General features: G+C 41.1%; 1 protein-coding gene across 1 annotated transcript in view; it reads left to right on the top strand.

Annotated features, from left to right (window-relative positions):
* The first annotated feature begins 1766 nt into the window (after positions 1 to 1766).
* Positions 1767 to 18329, top strand: part of col7a1l (collagen type VII alpha 1-like) — a 58022-nt gene continuing 41459 nt past the window's right edge. Inside the window, exons 1-24 of the mRNA XM_068721396.1 lie at positions 1767 to 1842; positions 5193 to 5373; positions 5678 to 5837; positions 7231 to 7324; positions 9218 to 9391; positions 9684 to 9844; positions 10293 to 10422; positions 10533 to 10649; positions 10836 to 10991; positions 11558 to 11674; positions 11773 to 11919; positions 12036 to 12155; positions 12638 to 12796; positions 13230 to 13343; positions 13531 to 13680; positions 14160 to 14297; positions 14673 to 14819; positions 15156 to 15275; positions 15724 to 15870; positions 16497 to 16760; positions 16904 to 17043; positions 17352 to 17475; positions 17717 to 17860; positions 18003 to 18190. Coding sequence (XP_068577497.1) covers positions 1767 to 1842; positions 5193 to 5373; positions 5678 to 5837; positions 7231 to 7324; positions 9218 to 9391; positions 9684 to 9844; positions 10293 to 10422; positions 10533 to 10649; positions 10836 to 10991; positions 11558 to 11674; positions 11773 to 11919; positions 12036 to 12155; positions 12638 to 12796; positions 13230 to 13343; positions 13531 to 13680; positions 14160 to 14297; positions 14673 to 14819; positions 15156 to 15275; positions 15724 to 15870; positions 16497 to 16760; positions 16904 to 17043; positions 17352 to 17475; positions 17717 to 17860; positions 18003 to 18190 — 3468 coding nt within the window. The remainder of the gene's footprint in view (positions 1843 to 5192; positions 5374 to 5677; positions 5838 to 7230; positions 7325 to 9217; positions 9392 to 9683; positions 9845 to 10292; positions 10423 to 10532; positions 10650 to 10835; positions 10992 to 11557; positions 11675 to 11772; positions 11920 to 12035; positions 12156 to 12637; positions 12797 to 13229; positions 13344 to 13530; positions 13681 to 14159; positions 14298 to 14672; positions 14820 to 15155; positions 15276 to 15723; positions 15871 to 16496; positions 16761 to 16903; positions 17044 to 17351; positions 17476 to 17716; positions 17861 to 18002; positions 18191 to 18329) is intronic.

The following is an 18329-nucleotide window of genomic DNA, read 5'->3' as shown; positions in this document are numbered from 1 at the left end:
TAAAGCAGCTGCAACGTTTCAATAGGACTGAATTGCATCCACTCAGTGTCTTATGAACAAGTCATGAGCCTGAGACTAATATGAGGCTAATATCATTCATGCTAAGCTGTGTGTCAAAAAAGAGATATAGGATGATTTTCTGTATTCCTGGAGTGTTACTGGACCTCCATTTACTCTGGAACAGCTAATACTCCCTTTTCGTCTACAGTACATTGCTGTGAAGAAGAACTGTGCTGTCACCAGTGAGACTCATCCGTCTAAATGTTATGTTATTTCTTTGAAACGCTGCCATGGACCGTCACCATTCATCCCACACATAAAAAAAACATGCTTCAAAAACATGATCATATATACAGTATAAGCAGAAAAATAACACTACAGTTTGGATTGCAGATAATTCACATGGTTTCTTTTTACCACAAATTCACTATGGTGTCACAGAAAACATAACAGAGGGGCTGATGGAAACTGTAATGAGACACACTTGGTGTCTGTTACAGATTTGCCACGGGGCTACATTTTTTTGACCAAGTGCAATGTAGAAATCGCACTCACACATCGGAAGCGATTAGCCATGCTGCCCCGGCCTTAGCTCTGTAGATAATCACCTCTGCATTGTGTGTTCCAGGGCCTTGCAGGCCCTCAGGGAGTTTAGATAATCCTCAGTCTTGGACAACATCGTCCAGAGGTTTGGCTGACCAGTCCAAATATCTTTTGCACCTGTCGACTCATACAAGAGCTTCCTTGAACCTGTCACACTGCTTGAACTTCCTGATGAGGACAGTGCATCTCTCCCCTTCATGCTACTTTAACTGGAAGCTGTCCAGTAGCTACTGTTTTGTCTTCAGTCCAAATGGTATATTCACCAGCAGCACAAAGAGTTTAAATTAGCCTAGTGAAAGCGTGGCAGTTTCTATGAACATTTTCAAGTTCTGATGCTTTCCGCTCTTCAGTCATATATGATGTATGATGAGACATTTTATCCTGACATGTCCATAATCAAAACTTTAGCTATTCACATGTATTATTGTGTACAAACCCAGCAGTTAGTTTGTTACCATTATGTTCAGGACAGTGGCCTCCATCCAGGGCAACCTTTACTGGTGTAATAACTTTTAATGTTCATGTATGTTAATAATGTTTACACTCAATAACTGCTTTTAATACCTGAGTTGTGGACAGTTTAAAAGCCTTTTTGATGCTTTTATTTCCATGGCGTCATCGGAATCTGTTGTAAAACTGTTCACAGGGAATGTACACATAATGATGTGCAACATTATGCTAACCTTATGTGCTAAATGATTACAATAATTATAATTTAAGAAGATAATAATTGTATTTACTATTTATCTTTAATAGTGTGGATGATTCCATATACTTGCAAACGATCAGTTGCACATGGCCAAGTTTCATTTCAAGCTTTTATTGACCTGACATGTAAAGTTTATTTGTTATCAGCATGTCTGAAAGTCTTAGTGTTTCTCAAAGTTCTGCACCAAGACATCACCTCTGTGTACATACATGTATTTAACACTGTGTTACTGCAAGTATTCAGAAAATCCTTTCCAAATTAAAAAATTGCAGATTATATTTTATCTTTTTGTGCCTCTAATGGCTGTTTTTCCACTCTCTATTCATCTGTGTGCTTTCAGATAACAGGAAAGGAGAACTGGAATTGATGATTGTGGAGTGGAATTTATTAAGAAGGGGATTTGTGAAGAGAAGAAGAACTGGGTGGAGAAGCAGGTGATCGAAGGAGGAAGAGTATGGGCCACTCTTCAGTGTGGATCGTTCTACTGTCCCTTTCTCTCTCTCATCAAAGCGTCACAGCACAAGCTGAAGGTAACGGTTGACAATCCTACACCCAAAGGATACACTCAAACACACAAATCATGAATTTGCCTCAAATTATCCTCTTCTATATTCTTTTCAAATATCCATATAGCTCCATTAAGCTTTTTTATTTGTTTTTTTCCCATTCATTTATTCAATTTCCATCTGTGACTCACTCTCTCAGTCACCTTTTTCTTTGTTCCGATATGTGTTTAGTTTTTTCTAACTACGTGATACTATAGCACCATCAGTTTGGCATCTTCGGTTACTTAATTCTGAGTCAACACCATATGCCTGATTGTCAGCAATGTGCACAGATCCATGAATTAGAGGACTTATTTGCTCCGGCCAAAGAAAGGGCAGGTGCTCAATGAACACAGTCTGAGCGACTGCGCCATCATTAAATCTCCACACATGGATTGATACACGGGGCAGACACTAACCCAGCTCCACTGTCTCTCCAGACTGTTAAACATCTGCTGGCCTCATGTAGAGTACAGCACTCTGTCTGCCAGCCTGTCAGACTCATCTCCTAGATACAGAACCGTAGCCTCAGGTGCTATTGGATGTTGCCAAAAGGTCAATCAGCCAATCAAAAGTTAGATTTCCACTACATGGAATGTGGTTGGCAGAAAGTGATTGGTAAAGTTGTTGGGCAGAATCATGGACAGATATAAATAACCCAAGGACATATTTGAACTACTGTTACCATTTAACTGTAACCATTGTTTATGTCATCATATGACTGTCTAGCAAGTAGGGGCATGTGGTCGATTTTAAATTAATGAGCCATTCATTTATATTTTTATATCAACACTTAATTAAATGCCTGTGTGCAATGCGAGGAGCCTTCATGGAATTTTCACCCAACTCTACAGCTCTATGAGCTTTTTAGCCTCTTTTAGGTCAGTGACTTTGTTTTACCGCCCAACAAGTGAATGTCTGGTGGCCACAAGACTGCAAATGAATACACCATGCTGGATGTGCAGTGATTTAAAACCTGCACTGGGCAGCAGTATTCATCTGTAAACATCACAGTCACGTATCGCCTTATAAAGTTGATAGCAGAGCAACATTAGCATTCACTTGGAGTCATGTTTCTTGTCACCCAACAAGCCAATATTCATTCTCTTCTTATCTATGTTTTGGTCTCCACCAACTCTTTAGGGAAATACCTGCTCCACTATGTTCACCTGCTACTTGTTCACTTTCTTATTCTGCCGTTTGGTTCTGGGCAGGTAGTCTAGAGAGATGCAAAAGTGCTCAATAGAGCTGAGGTGAAGTTCAGAGTCAGTCAACATGCCATTTTATGTATTATAGGGAGTAATAATGCAAAATAATGCAAAACTAAATTATTCTTTTAGTTGAGAATCAAGTGGAATCAAATCAGAAAAAACAACGTATACTTATGAAAATAAGTCATAATTTGTGATATGTGAGGAAGAATTGTAGAATTGTTCCCTCTCGTTGATCCAGGTGTCAACTTATTGTCAGCCAGCTGGTTAGTGACTATGTGGTTCTCTCCATAATCTTTCAACGATATAATGGACTGCATTGAATTCAAATTAGATCCATACCATAATGAGGAGTAGTAGACTGACTTACTTGTTTAAACCCCCTGACTGTCCAACAGGGCAGGTACATGTCACTAAAAACACATCTTGGAGTAATGACTGTGCCTTTGTCACATCTCATTTAACATTTCTGTCCTACGCTTTGTAGCTTCTCTGCTACTACTTTATTTATTTTTCTTCTTAGATGAACTTTTGCATTCATTTGTCTGGATAAATTCTGATCCTGACGGCTCTTTGAGTTGTGCTCTCTGATGGTTTGCAGTAGTGCATCATTATTTCGTGGGCATTTTCTTTCCTGGCAGAATTTTCTGCGGCATATGCTGTATCCAGTGAGCTAGCTCTAAGGCGTAAATCAATGGTCTAACAGTTGTACACCACCTTTGAGATATCAGCATAGATAACCTTCAAGAAAACCATTCCTAATCCCTTCGCATGTGATGTCTCCTTATCCTTGCCATGTGGTTCTCACCTGCCTGCCCAGACAGACAAACCTCTGGATAATTTATCTTTTTTTCCACTTTAGTCTGTCTGTCTGACAGGGACCAGACTCCAGTTGCTTCCCTGCTCAAAGTCTCCACAATGTGGAAAGAAAATGTATCCCAATATATGAATAGGCCACATGTGAATGCAAGGATTGTTGGTGGCCAACACAGGGTGGAGATGACCAACATTGAATCCTGCATCAGTGGTTTTAACTGTGTTTTGGCATCAGTGATGAATCCACTATTGCTAAAAATATGACAATAAAGCTTCCATGTAGTCAGATATAGTAGCTCAACACCAGAGAAAGACTGCAGAATGATATTATCAATGATATTTTGTTTTCTTGGTGTGTGGCCAGAGATGTATAGGTGTGTGAGGGAGAACATAATGTTAGGTCGCCATGGGCTGGAGACATATGTCTCCCCCAGTGAATCCTGGGATTGCAGCCAGAGGAAGAAGGGCGAGATAATAGTGGCGGGAAAGCTCTGTAATGAAATAGAGGACAGCAGAGAAGCTGAGTTATCACTTACAGAACAATCAGTGGTGCCTCTCTCTTATTCACGAGCCTAATCAATGCTGTCGTCACTGTGGTTTATTGCATATGTAATGCCAGAATATTGACTCAGAGGGCGTTCGCACACGCAGCAGATTTCTGTGAGGAGTGTGTACGTTTGCTGGTACAGTACTGCACAGTACTGTATCTGAGACAGAGTTGCAAGAGCTAATGAATGTGTGTGAGTGAGTGTGTGTGTGTGTGTGTGTGTGTGTGTGTGTGTGTGTGTGTGTGTGTGTGTGTGGTCAATGCATCAGCGTACCTTTTATGTGCGTCTGGCTTAACTACACATTAAAACACATCTGAATCCTGCCAAACGCAGCAGATCCTTGCGTTTAAAGCGTTTGTTTGCTCGAGCGAGGGGACTGACCCTGATTTTGGGTGTGTTTACCTTATTATTCTAAGCGTTCCTCTTCGCTGTACTAAAGTTTTATTGCTGGAGTGCTCAGAATATTGATAGTCTCTTTGGCTCACTTGTGTCTCATTAAACATTCATGGGGATTTGTGCGGTGCTCTGGCTGCAAGACAGAAGCAAGTAAAAGGACAAATCTTATCATGATGGAACATGACTGCCATCTGGTGGTCAGCTTAGGGATATTTAGGAATGACCAGCCTCACCCTTTTAAAAAAAGAAAATTGAAAAGGTTAGGGAAAGAGCATGCAGCTATCTTAATTTTTTGAACATGCTTTCCTCTGCACCTCACTCCTTGGTGTTTGTGCGCAGTCTAATTCACACATTCTTCCCTCAGCATGCAGGACGGTGGGGCAGGCAGACATAGTGTTTCTGGTGGATGAGTCATGGAGTGTGGGCCAGACCAGCTTCACCAGGGTCAAAGACTTCATCTCAACCATCGTCTCCTCCTTCCAGGATAATGTGATGGGCAATGAGGGGGTCCGCTTTGGAGTCACTGTCTTTGGCGATGTGCCAAGGTAAAACTCAAATATAAACACGGACACAACAAATCAATGAGTTACACACAGCACAGACCTTTAACTAGTCGCCATCACGACCGTCTCCTTTAACTTTACCACAGATGATTGTTCCATCAGAAAGACTAATCATTACTCAAACAAAATGTTTTGTTGACTTCTTTTTTTTGCATTATACAATGCATTTACATGCTTAGAGGCTAAGGAACCGAACAAGATATACACATAAAACAATGTTTGTATTCGCTATTCCATTATTTCTACTTGATCCAGTTTTGCGTTCCCTGTAATTTGTTCCTTGTAGGATGCAGATTGCTTTGACAGACTACAGCTCACTGGAGGATGTTCTCAGAGCCATCAAAGACCTCCCCTATGAGGGTGGATCCAGGAGGATTGGCGATGCCCTCCAGTTTCTGGTTGACCCCGTGTTCAGCCCCGTCATCAGTCGAGACAATGCCCCAAAGGTACAATGCTTCAACCAGGAAGACGTGAAAACCAATCCAGGGTGACTGCGTATATGGATTGCATAGAAAAAGCTATCCTCCCCACAAACTGATTAGGCCTGCTGTTACGTATGTAGGTAATTTCAAGCAAGAGCAAATGTACAGCAAAGGAGGTACTTCTTTCATGCACGTTAAAAACTGAAGGGCTTAAATCAGGGAAATGATTCAGGATTACAACCCACACTACTCCTTCCAGCTGGCCACTGACATGCATATGTTGTGTGTTCTGGCCCTTTGAAAGGAAATGACTAGTCAGAAGTATGTATGTGTACTCCAAAGAACATTGTAGAAAATAAAAACACAAAACAAACTGGTGTACTATTTTCACACCACTGTGAATTTGATTATACGGTCTTGCTTTACAAAAGGGATACAAACTGTCTGGTAGAAAGATACAACTGGCAGCATATTTTGCTTGCCTTTGGGTTGTGGTTGTGGTTTTGAAGTAAAAGAAAAGGTGGAGGCAATACATTTAGCGTCTGCCACGGATTCAACATGCTCAATCGGCTGAATGGCTGTCGATAAAGGGACGACTAGTGCCCACAGTGCCAGACACGCCGCAACAAGACCAGGTGATGGTCTGAGATTAACCTGCTTTACCACGGGATCCTAAATGATTACGTATCAAACTGGTGTTGGTCTTAACTTTGGACCCTAACCCAATTACAATCGTCAACAACTTAATTAAACTTGTCTCATAAGTGCGTCATCAAATATCAAATTGCTCTTCCAAGAGCTCTCCATTTCTGTCAGCTAAATTTCTCTGAAAGTCGAACACTGTAGTGTAGCCTCAGTATAGAAACAGCTGGTTAGCATTCCAATCACCTCTCTATCTCTGAGTGTGCGTGTGAATCATCTTGCAGCAGCACACTTGACGTGGGAAGGCAGATAATTGAGGATTAGGCTGATATATTGAATTGTGCAGCCAGAGCTACATTTTCATATCGATCATATCGTCTTCATTGACTGAGGGGTGAACTTTGAATGAACTGGGTACATTTGTCTTCATGGGCAAATGATCAATTTCCGTCTTTGGGTTTGATTTATTTAATTACGTATTCAATTATGAGTTAAACCACCTCAAATGTCCGTGGAGGCTTTTTGTGCATACGTAGCTGTGATTGCAAGGATATGTTCTCTTTACCCAAAGAACATGTTGTGTGTTAGGAGGATAAACCTCACAAACCATAGATTTAGCACAACACATTTTCACACAATCAAAGGTAGAAACCGAGCTACTCAACCATGCTGGTATTATTATGCAAATTATGAAGTTATTGTTTGATATAGATGATGTTATATTATGTTTAGTGACTTTGCATCCGTATTTTTTGCTTCTCTCTCTTTTGTACAGATCGTTGTTTTGATCACAAACGGACGTTCAGACGACCAGGTCGATGCCGCAGTCAGAGCTGTAGCTGACAATGGGATTTCTCTCTTTGCAATCGGTGAGTGTGGAAGTTGGTATTGTGAATTCCTCCAACACCCTCACTGCAGCGGCCCTTCGCATTTTATCCGAGCTTTGCCAGCTTATCTGCAGTGTTTGCAGTCAGAAATTCATGTCATACATTTGAATTCATTGGATTCAGTGTGGATATTTGTGAGCGTGTGAGAGATTCTTGTTTCTTGAGTGTCTGAGTGCACCCATGCAGGTATATGCACTGTATATGTATGTGCAAACATAACAACACCTACTAAATATGTATTCAGCTACACTGTATGTGTAAAAGTTCACTGTCTGATACCGTGTGTTGCATCAGCAAAGCTTCTTTATCCTATACAGTAAGCCTTTCTTATGAGCACACAAGCCCGCAACTTACTCTCCTCAGCTGGGAGCGGTGCAATAATTACTGCTCATTAGCCGATGGTGTGCTAATCGCAGCCATTATTCATTAGACGATTCAGTGTCCTCCATCTGCACCTCTGACACTGCGGCTTGCTCCTCTCGTTCATCACTCCCGCAGAGAAGCTCTGAGTGTACTACTAGTGCAAAACCAATATGCCTTTAGGGCCTGTATAGAATTGATAACACATTTGTACAGATACATCTAAATGCATGTTCTGTACATGCAAACAGCTAGTAAGAAAACAAATCTTGTTCAGGTGCAGATTTTACAGGTGCAGTCTTTATGTTTTGCCATCACTTGAGATAAGTGCCAAAGAGTTTGAAACGGCTGCATATGTCTGCAGTATGTATGTGTATGTCAGGGACGTGTGGACAGGGGAGGCAGGTGAGACAGAGCCTCATGAAAAGTAAAAAACTAATAATGCTAAAATAAAATAAATATTAATATTTCTCTACTGATCTGTGCTATAAATGTAATTCCTGTATGATTCCAATCATTACAAGCATTTGTATAATCAACATCTCTGAATTAGCGCATGTCCTGTTCAAACAGAGGAGACACGTGAGGTGAGGCAGCGACGAGCTGTGCCTCACCTCAGACTGTGAATCCCTCACTAACTGGGTTGAGCGCATGTCTTTTGCTTTCTCATTGTTTGTCACCACTGTAATATTTGTAGACACTTTTATTATATGTCCTTTCTTTACATAGATAATGTATTTCACGTCTGTGTAGAACATATTTAGTGTTGCTGATCTGACATTAAACCGCAGTGAAAAAGCACAGAGAGGCAAACACTACTCTGCCTCAAAGAAGAGGGCGTGCGAGAGCCCACGGGTCGGGTTTATGCTTGTTCTGTCGTTGCTCTTCTTCTACACTTTTCTTCTTCTTATATTTTGCTTTGACCACAAGAATGTAAGATTATATATCCAAGCTTAAAAATGTCTCATAAAACAATGAAATATGACTAAATCAACAGCAATTCAACGTCGGACAGGTAAAGTAACCTTTTATGTGTTTGTTGTTCTCTTTATACATCCTGGTTGTTACGCAGATTATCGCGGAATCTCACGATTTTCGCGGGTGGCGCTCGCGAGCGCTCCGCTTCTGAAACGCTCCCGGTGGAATCAAATATGTACCTTGTGTGTGTGTGTGTGTGTGTGTGTGTGTGTGTGTGTGTGTGTGTGTGTGTGTGTGTGTGTGTGTGTGTAATGAATGCTGATATGAAATATGAAAAACAACCAGTAGTCAATGTGCAAGCTGTCAATATAATGGTGATTTAAGCTTCTCTATTGGGTTCATATATTTGTAAATCTGACTTATGTAGTGTCAGTGCCTCACCAGCCACGAACCTCACCGCACCTCATTGGTGTGTGTGTGTGTGTGTTTGTACATCTTTTCTTGATATGCCACAGCTCTCCCTAGTGGTGTCTGTAGGAAAATGTGTGGAGAAAATGCAAAGAGAAGATGTCAAACAAAGGACTTTGCTGTGACCAGGTGTTAGGGGAGCTGATGAGTCTGAGCTGAGGAGGATTGTGTCAGAGCCACATGAGGAGCACCTGTTACTGGGCACCGACTACTCTCTCCTTCAAAACATCCTTCCCAAACTGTCACGCAGAGTGTGTTTCACCGCCTCAGAACCACCTCTTCCTGTGAAGACGTCCCCGCCCGGTGAGTCAATACACACGTAGTATGAAAGCAAAGTCTTTCATAACAAGCTGAGATATCCTTTCAAAGCCTCCCTCATACTGACAGCTGTTTGCATTTATTCATTTTGATGGTTTATAGCTTGAAAAGTAAGATGTTTAATAGATTTCTTTCATTTTACTCTGAGATGGATTTATCTTGCTGACAGATTTTTACATTCAGATCAACTTGCATGTTTTATGTTCCCTGTTCCTTTTTTACATATATATTTAATTTACTTATATTTTCTTCCCATCCCTCCTTCTCCCAATGCCAGTTGAAGAACGTGTGGTGGGTCCCAGAGACCTGCAAGTCAGCGAGTTGGCCCACAGTTCCCTCAGACTGACATGGAGCGAGGCCACAGGAGATGTCACCGGATATCGTCTCCTGGTCTACCCTCTCAGCTCCAGTGGACACCTCCCCCTACAACAGAGACAAGTGAGGGATTACGCATATGCATGATTGTATTTGAGCTGGAGTGTAACGGAGCATAGTCTAATTTTCCCACCCAAAAAGGTCCACTACAGTACATCACTCAATTATTCTTGAGTATTATTCTTCCTCAGGACTGCTAATGACCAAAACTGCATGTCACCTTTGTGACCAGCATTAAAATGCAGTGAGTCATCTCTCAATGCAGCCTGAGTGATTTGTGAAAATTCCATCTGTGTGGCTCTCCACAACAATGCATTAACAGGACCAGTATGATATCCATTTCTCCAACAATAACTGCGCTTCTGTGTTCATGCTTGTGCATACTGTTTACATGATAACACTGTTAAACCCTTGAAAGACAGATAATTATGTTACAGTACCAAAAGATGCACGTACACATGCACACATGCACACACTAAGCTCCTTTCATTGTCTTCCCTGTATGTAACAGGTTGATCTGAAGGCGGATGTTAGCACAGCAGTGGTGACGGAGCTGAGTCCTAAAACCGACTATTCCCTCACTGTCTACGCCATCTACCCCAGCCTCGTAGGAGACTCTGCAACAATCACCGTCCAGACAAGTGGGTCCCACGCGCCGTTGCATGCTCATACACCTTTTAGAAAATACACAAATACTTCTGCACATTAGGATTTACCTTGCTTCCCTGATCAACGATGCTCTGCCTTGTAGCTCCTTTGCCTCAGGTGTCAAACTTCCGTGTTATTGAGGAGGGCCTGTTCTCTCTGCGCCTGGGCTGGACGCATCCTCTAGGGAAGCTCAACGGATTCAAGATCTTCATCCCAAGATGTATGCCAACATTACACCATGCAATTATTATTATTTGACATCAGATGCATTGCACAAAAGTATAGACATGTTTTTGCAGTATTTATAATCGTATTTTTAAATCATTGGTAAAGATGAATAATTTAAATCTAGCAAGTTGTTTGAATGTATATTTCATGTATTCTTCTGGGTTTTGTTCCTCTGCAGCCAACCGACCAGGATTTACTTATGAGAACTTGCTTCCTGGAGACACCTCTTCTCACGTGATTGACAGCCTGGAGGAGGACAAGAAGTATAGCATCAGTATTTATGCCATTTACCCCCAAGGACAAAGTGAAACGGTTTCAATAGTGGGCAAGACATGTAAGTTTATCGGCGTGAAAACCCCATAATTATACACCATGATTATATTGGTTTACTTTCCAACTTGCTCAAACTCAAGTTCTTTTCATTTTCTATTTATAACTCTGAACACGGACTAAACACTGACAGGAAAACAGCTTTGATAGCTGTAACTAATCAACATGCAGGACAAAGTCATGTAATACTTTGTATGAGACAAGCTAGGTGTAGTACCTTAATAAATCCACAACATGGTGCTGTTGTTGTAGAATAACAATACCAGCGTTATGTTTATTACATACAGTAAGACTCTTCTTTATCACAATTTTCATGTTACACTAGAGAAATATCCATACAGTTTTTACTTTGATTTTAATGAATTAACATTTGTGTGCTTTTTTATTTTCATTACATTCTTTTAAAGTAAACTTTTTTACTGCTAAACATCTGATTAAATATCCTTACTTTCTGGCATTACTATGATTTTTTGATCACTATGTAAACTAAAGTGAAATATTGAATTTGTGTATGTGACTCTGTGTATGTGTGTGTGTTTGTGTGGGTGTGGGTGTGGGTGTGTTTCACAGTGAAGCTGGTACAAGTTCAGAAGTTCCTGGTCCAAAACGCCACCACAGACACCGTCCAGGCGAGGTGGGCATCGGTTAAGGGTGCCACAGGATACCGTCTGACGTGGGAATCCCCAGGTACTGTGGTTCACTCTTTGCCACATAATTGAATACAAGGGTGTAGCAAAAAAGAAATAACCTTGGTTTGTGAAATAAAGCCTCTGTGTGTCTTTCAGATCGCCACATAGAGAGCATAAACCTTGGGGACAACTTTAAATTCTACATGATCCAGGGCCTCCACTCCGCCTCTGAGTACACCATCACCATCAACCCCATCTTTGGAGACATTGAGGGCCCCATCACCTCCACCAAATTGAAGACATGTAACTAGGATGCTTTCTAGGAAGAACAAAAATACAGGCATGAGTGGATAACGTATTACAGACCTAGACTAGTTAGATTTGAAGATGCCCTTTCTGTCTCTCTTTCTCTGTGTCAGTGGAAAGCAGCTCAGTACAAACGTTGAAGGTGTCTGCTGTGAGCACCAGTACTGCTGTCATCTCATGGAACAGCGTCCCAGGAGCCACAGGATACAGACTGGCCTGGGGACCCACCCCAGGTGATTTACTCTGTCACTTTCTCTCTTTTTCAGCCTTTCTGATTTGTTTACATTATAAAACCATGTCCTGGTTCTCATGACTCTTGTAGATTCTTGTATATTTAAATGATGTCAATGGCGTCCTTCTACAGCAAGTTTTGGATAAAATGGCATTTTCATACATGTATGCATGCATGTCCAAGTTTGGTTCAAATGATCCCTTTCTCCCAGTGACCGTCTCACTCTGACAAGAGCTTTTGAAATGCCAGCTCTATTACATTAGACCCATCCACCCTGCCAGTCTGCCACAGGGATGTGACAGGTGGCATGGCGACTCACTTTGATGAAATACAAATGTTGGGGAAAAAGGAGGATGATGTTGTTTCCAGACAAGGGAGCTCTGATGCTGAGCCAGAGTTTAGAGGAAGGCCAGGAGAGTGAGGAATAACCAAATGTGTGAAAGAGTGACGTGACTGTGCTATCAATGTTGATGTTATTCTCAGAGTTTGTTGGTCGGGACCGTCCCAGGCAGTTGGCTCTGAATGGCAGCACCACAGAGTACCAGATGAGGAATGTAGCGCATGATACTGAGTATGTCCTGTCTCTCTATGTGCTGTTTGGACCTGTGGTGGGACCCGGTATCAGTGCTACCTTCAGAACTTGTGAGTAACAGTGTTCAATACGTGTCCCTCCCACCTGAAGTACCACTGAGGTTTAGGAGTGATTATAATGGATTTTCACAGTTGGTCGACTGCACAGTTGTGCCAATATGCTGGTTTTGTCAAGCTGAAGATTTCACAACAAAAGTCCAAAAGCATTTTATTTGTATTTATCTTTTTGGATTAGTTTGAATCACCTCTGTGTCACAAAACTCAAGTAATGTAATATTGTGTGTCCTTTTCATTGATAAAATATAAACTTAATTTGAATCATTCGTATTGACAGTGACTGACCACAGTTGTTTTGAATGAATTAACAGGAAAGGTTAGAGAGAAAGAAATCAATCTGTTTCATTTTTCATTAATCTTTTTGTTGCATATCATAGAACAGAAGAACAGCTACAGGTTATTCATGTTTCATTTCCCTCTGTCTCAGCTCCGTTGGGCTATGTGTCCAACTTCAAGGTGTCGTCGTACACCAGTACCTCCATAGATGTGGAGTGGAGTCCGATTGTTGGAGCTACTGAGTACAAACTCTCTTGGAACACAGGTGATTATAAGATTGTCTTTGCTCCAGCCCAATATGGGGACTATTAATATGTTTTCACAGGTCAATCAAACAAACTTGTCACACAACCTGTCAGACACTTTAAAGCCTTTATATCCAATTGTGTGCGTAGATAATCCCTCCTCTGTACGTAATATTGTGTTGTGTGTATGAACCTGCATGCTTACAGGTGATAGCAGCCCTCAGTCCCATTACCTGGATCGCAGTGTTCTTTCCCATCGTATCGAAGACCTGAACCCACAGTCCACCTACACGATCACCATCTGTGCAGTTTATGGCAACTCAGAGGGACCAGAAATCTCCTTATCTCAGCTCACAGGTACAGGAAGTGAGGTCTGATTCATCTTTAGATCTAAAGCTCTGTGCAGCAGCTGTGCACCCCATTGTAATTACAGGGGTAGGAAGAACGAAGTTTCTCATCTCGTACCACAGCACCCTCGTGCTGTCTTTGTTTGACTGACAAGTCATGTACTTTGGTCTTCCCATTTTAACCACAGTTCCTGTCGTTGTCACTCGTAGTATGAGTCCCTGTGTCTAAGTCAGCAGAGCTGCTATCGCTTTATCACTGTCAAAGTTAGGGTGTTTCACCAAGCTCCAAGTGTTACATTTACTACAACGACAAATGATAGGGTGTGTGAACACCAGCTCATTCAGCTCAGATGAAAGTTATTGATGTTTTTATACAGAATTTTGTTGCATCATGATTGGAATTGATTAGGACGAGTGTTTTGATACTTTTGAAAACACATTTGAATGTTGTAAAATCACCTAACATGGTTATTTGGTGTTATTTTTCAGCTGCTGTCTCAGGCTCACAGCCAATCCAAGCAGTGAGGGAAGTGAAGGTTGTGGATATCGGAGTCAACTCCTTCACCCTGTCGTGGAGGAAAAGATCAGGGGCATCTGGATACAAAATCTCCTGGATCCCCTTTCTTGGTAAGGGACCAACAGTCAACCATGTGTGCTTACACCCTCCTACTTACATACTGTACATGCATGCATGTATGCACACGTGTACACATGCATCTACCTATGTTTGCACAGATTTCTGTACACAGAACAATAACTACAAAATGTATTGTCCCCGCACTCTCAATTTTATTGACTAAAGATGTAAAACATTTCTTGGATATTTACATAATTTTTTTCAATCACAACAAATTGTTACTACCATTGTGCATCATTTTGGTAATTACTCATAGCTCCTCATAGATCACTGTGTGGACTTCTGACTGTAACTGAGCACACAATGTTATTGTTTCACTCTCTCATTATCTCTACATGTTGGATTTGTATTGTTGCCTGCTCTAGGGGGTGATGAGAAGTCCCATGTGGTATCTGCTGCTTCCACCACCTACACCATCAACAAGCTGCGGGAGAGCTCAGCTTATAAGATCCAGGTGTCTTCCATGGTGGGCAATAAGGAGGGAAGCCCAGTCCTGCTCACTGCACGCACCTGTGAGTCCTGCCTGCCCGAAACAGTGAGGAACAGTATATGAGATGGGCTCTCAATCAGAGGTTTCAGGGAGATATTTATGCATTATACGTAAAGCAAATAGATAGTATAGATATGTCTGTAGTTTGGTAGTATAGCCAGACACGTCGGATCCACTTCAAAAACAGCTTCTTTGTCAGTTTCATTATCAAATGTATTGTTTTGCTCATTTATTCATTGGGTCACAAATAGCTGCAGAGGGTTTTTTTGCATCACAACAACCTCCTGGCCTCTTGTTACCTTACATAAAAAAACAATCCTGATGAGTTCAACATACCATATCTTTCTTTCTGTTTCAGTGGATCTTCCAAAAGTAGATGGCTTTGCTGCTCTGAACACCACAGACAGCAGCACTGTTCTGAACTGGACACGTGTGGCTTCTGTTTCTGGATACCTTCTCTCCTGGAGGCACATCTCAGGTCTGACAAAGTTTCCCCTTTGATTAATCATCACGTTACCATCATGCAATTTTTCAGTCGCAAAGAAGTTATTTCCCACACTGTGTGAGCTGTATTGCATTGTGCATTGAGCCCTGTCATAACCCCGCCGTGTTTAAAATTGTTATTGGTTTGAAATTCAATTTGATTAATTAATAAATTCCAAGAAAAATACAAGTCTATCGTGTCCTCCAAGATTTTGATTTGCAGCGTGTTACGTGTTTATTGCATTGTGTATTGAGTCTCAGCATTAGCAAACCTTTCTTGAAAAAATAAAACAAAGACATTCTCAAAACTAACTGTTTCCATTCATTACTAGGACTACAATTTATTTCAGAAGGTTATTATTCCTATTCCTGTTATTCCTGGAAACTAAATCATTTAAATGATTGCTCTGCAACAACAACGTCTTCTTTGTGTGTCTTTTCAGTGTTGGAGACTAAAACAGAGACCCTGGGTCCTGGTTTCAGCTCCTATAAGATCAGGGATTTGCTGTATGGAAGAACTTATATCTTTACCATCAGACCTTTGTATGGAGAAGTGGAGGGTCCTATTAGCACCGTGTATCAGAGAATATGTAAGACACTTCAACGGTTTGATTAGCTCTGTGAAATGACAAACCTCTATCTTGCATACTTATGCTTATTGATTGCACAGGATTTAAGTACATTTAAGTTGTATTTATATTTTTCCACTCATACTGCACGCTCTTAATGAATATAGTTTAATATATTGATTGCATTATATTAGATGCTCTTCTTTGCTCTGCTCTTACTACACGTTAAGTCCACACTGAATTACATGGTGTCAGTTCTCAGTGGGATTAAACTGAAAAGCACGTTGCACTATAACCTTAATAACCTTAATGAAAAAAGCACAGCCGGCTGCACCACACAAACTAGTTCTTACGTTCACTTTTGTTTACACTAAATATTTTTCCCAGGTGTAACTGTTGCACAGCTGACTGACAAAATGTAAAAAAGACTGAAACACATATAAACATAATTTGAACTTTTTAAAAGTAAATCCATAACAATTCTATATTCCAAAACTATTTATAATCGTGAATCTATCATTTTAGTTCCCTGAAACAATGAACACCACCTGTTCCTTTGCTGAAACCCATTTGTTGCTGCAGCAACTGCTGCTGGAGTTTGATTTTTTTTTTTTTAATCAGTTATGTTATGTTTCTGTGCAACTCAGTGGGACAGGAACCTCCGGTAGTAACAGTCCAGTCTGTGCCAGCCACAGTCGTCCCTCATATCACAACCGCCTCCATCACCGACACTACCATCAGTCACACAGTCATGAGGACCACCCGGCACCCCATTGCTGTGCCACCAACTAAATCCATAACCACCAAGAAGCCTCCAGGTCAGCCAAGTGTCCCTGCAGCAAAAGCAGCAGAAGTCCCCTCTCTTCGCTTGCCCACACTCCGTGCAGAGACAGCAGCTCCATCAGGACCAGGTATTGTTTATTCATGAATGGATATTGCTTAAGCTCTACAATCTACTGTGAAAAATAAAGGGTGTATAAAGTTTCAACATCATACAAACATATTATAGACATTAAATGGTGAATATGTATTTAGGGTATGTGTGTTTTTTCAGTGTGTGGTAAGACTAAAGCAGACATAGTATTCCTTGTGGATGAGTCCTCCAGCATTGGTGCCAACAACTTCATCAAGATGAAAGACTTCATATTCCGGGTGGCCACTTACTTCCCTATCATTGGTCCTCAGGGCACACAGGTTGGTTTGTCAGTTAAACGTTCTTTGTCTTATATTGTTCCAGCTTGAGATTCCGGTCACGATATGGCTCTTTGGCCCTAAGTTTGTTTTGAGTGGTAGGACAATAACAACTAAAAACTGGATTTTAAATGATAATAGCTGCTGCAAGTTAGCAAACTGCTCCAGTGAGACTTAAGCCAGTGCCATTAGCAGGAGCATAATGTGCCATTATTCCACCCGAAAAATCGGACTCAAATTTGAGTCAGATTAAAATTGAAATGATTAAATGCAATTTAGATGATGTTCTGATGATGTGTGTTCTCTCTCAGATAGCTGTGGTTCATTACAGCGATGAGCCTCGAATTGAATTCCGTCTACGTGACTTTAAAGACAGAAACTCTGTGCTCAGGGCGCTCAGAGCACTACGTTATGGAGGAGGCAACACCAAAACAGGTTAGTGAAACTCAATCAAATGTGCTCACTACTTTGCCACCTATCATCAGTTGGCAGGTTATTCCTATAACACTAATTAGGTCCTGCTTTTGATGTCACAGCCTCTAACAGCTAATATAAAGTATATGTATATATAATTTATGGATTGAAGATGTGCATTGCTTACACTCTATATGGTGCATGGTACCAGCATATAACTGAGTAAAACTCCCAAAAGTGTAATACTTCTGTGTACCACCAGGAAAAGGCATCAGCTACGTTCTGCAGGAACTGTTCCAGGAGTCTCTGGGGATGAGGCAGGATGTGGCCCATGTTCTGGTTCTAATTACGGATGGCAGGGCCCAGGATGACGTGCTGCCACCCTCCAGAATTGCACGTGCTCTGGGTCTGTGAAACCATTAGAAAAAAATGATTGGAAACGCTCCAAAATGGTGTTTCCAATGAGTTTTGCTGTAGAAAGATATGAATTTATGATAAATAGGACTTTGGAAACCTGATTATCATGTTTTGAGTCTGTTCCTCTCTAGGTGTCAGTGTCCTGGCAGTTGGAGTTTCTAATGCAGACATTGAGGAGCTGAATAAGATAGCAGCACCCACCAGCTACAAAAACATCTTCTACTCACCAACCTTTGATGACTTCCCTTCCATAGAGAGAGAATTTATCAATATCATCTGTAGTGAGGAGGTCCACTCCGAGTTCAAACTTAATGATGAGGCAAGAATATTGTCTGTCACATTATTTTCGTTCTTTGTTATTACACCAATATATGTTATAGTTCAATCACACCTGTTGGAATTACATTTCAAACAACATCTTCTATCCATGTGATTTAAGCCAATCTCTATAAGTGGCA

The sequence above is a fragment of the Cebidichthys violaceus genome, unplaced genomic scaffold, assembly GCF_023349555.1.
Source record: "Cebidichthys violaceus isolate CVI_PGR_0920_01 unplaced genomic scaffold, fCebVio1.0.p SCAF_27, whole genome shotgun sequence".
In the NCBI taxonomy this organism is placed as follows: Eukaryota; Metazoa; Chordata; class Actinopteri; order Perciformes; family Stichaeidae; genus Cebidichthys; species Cebidichthys violaceus.
This window is presented reverse-complemented; position numbering and strand designations above follow the sequence as displayed.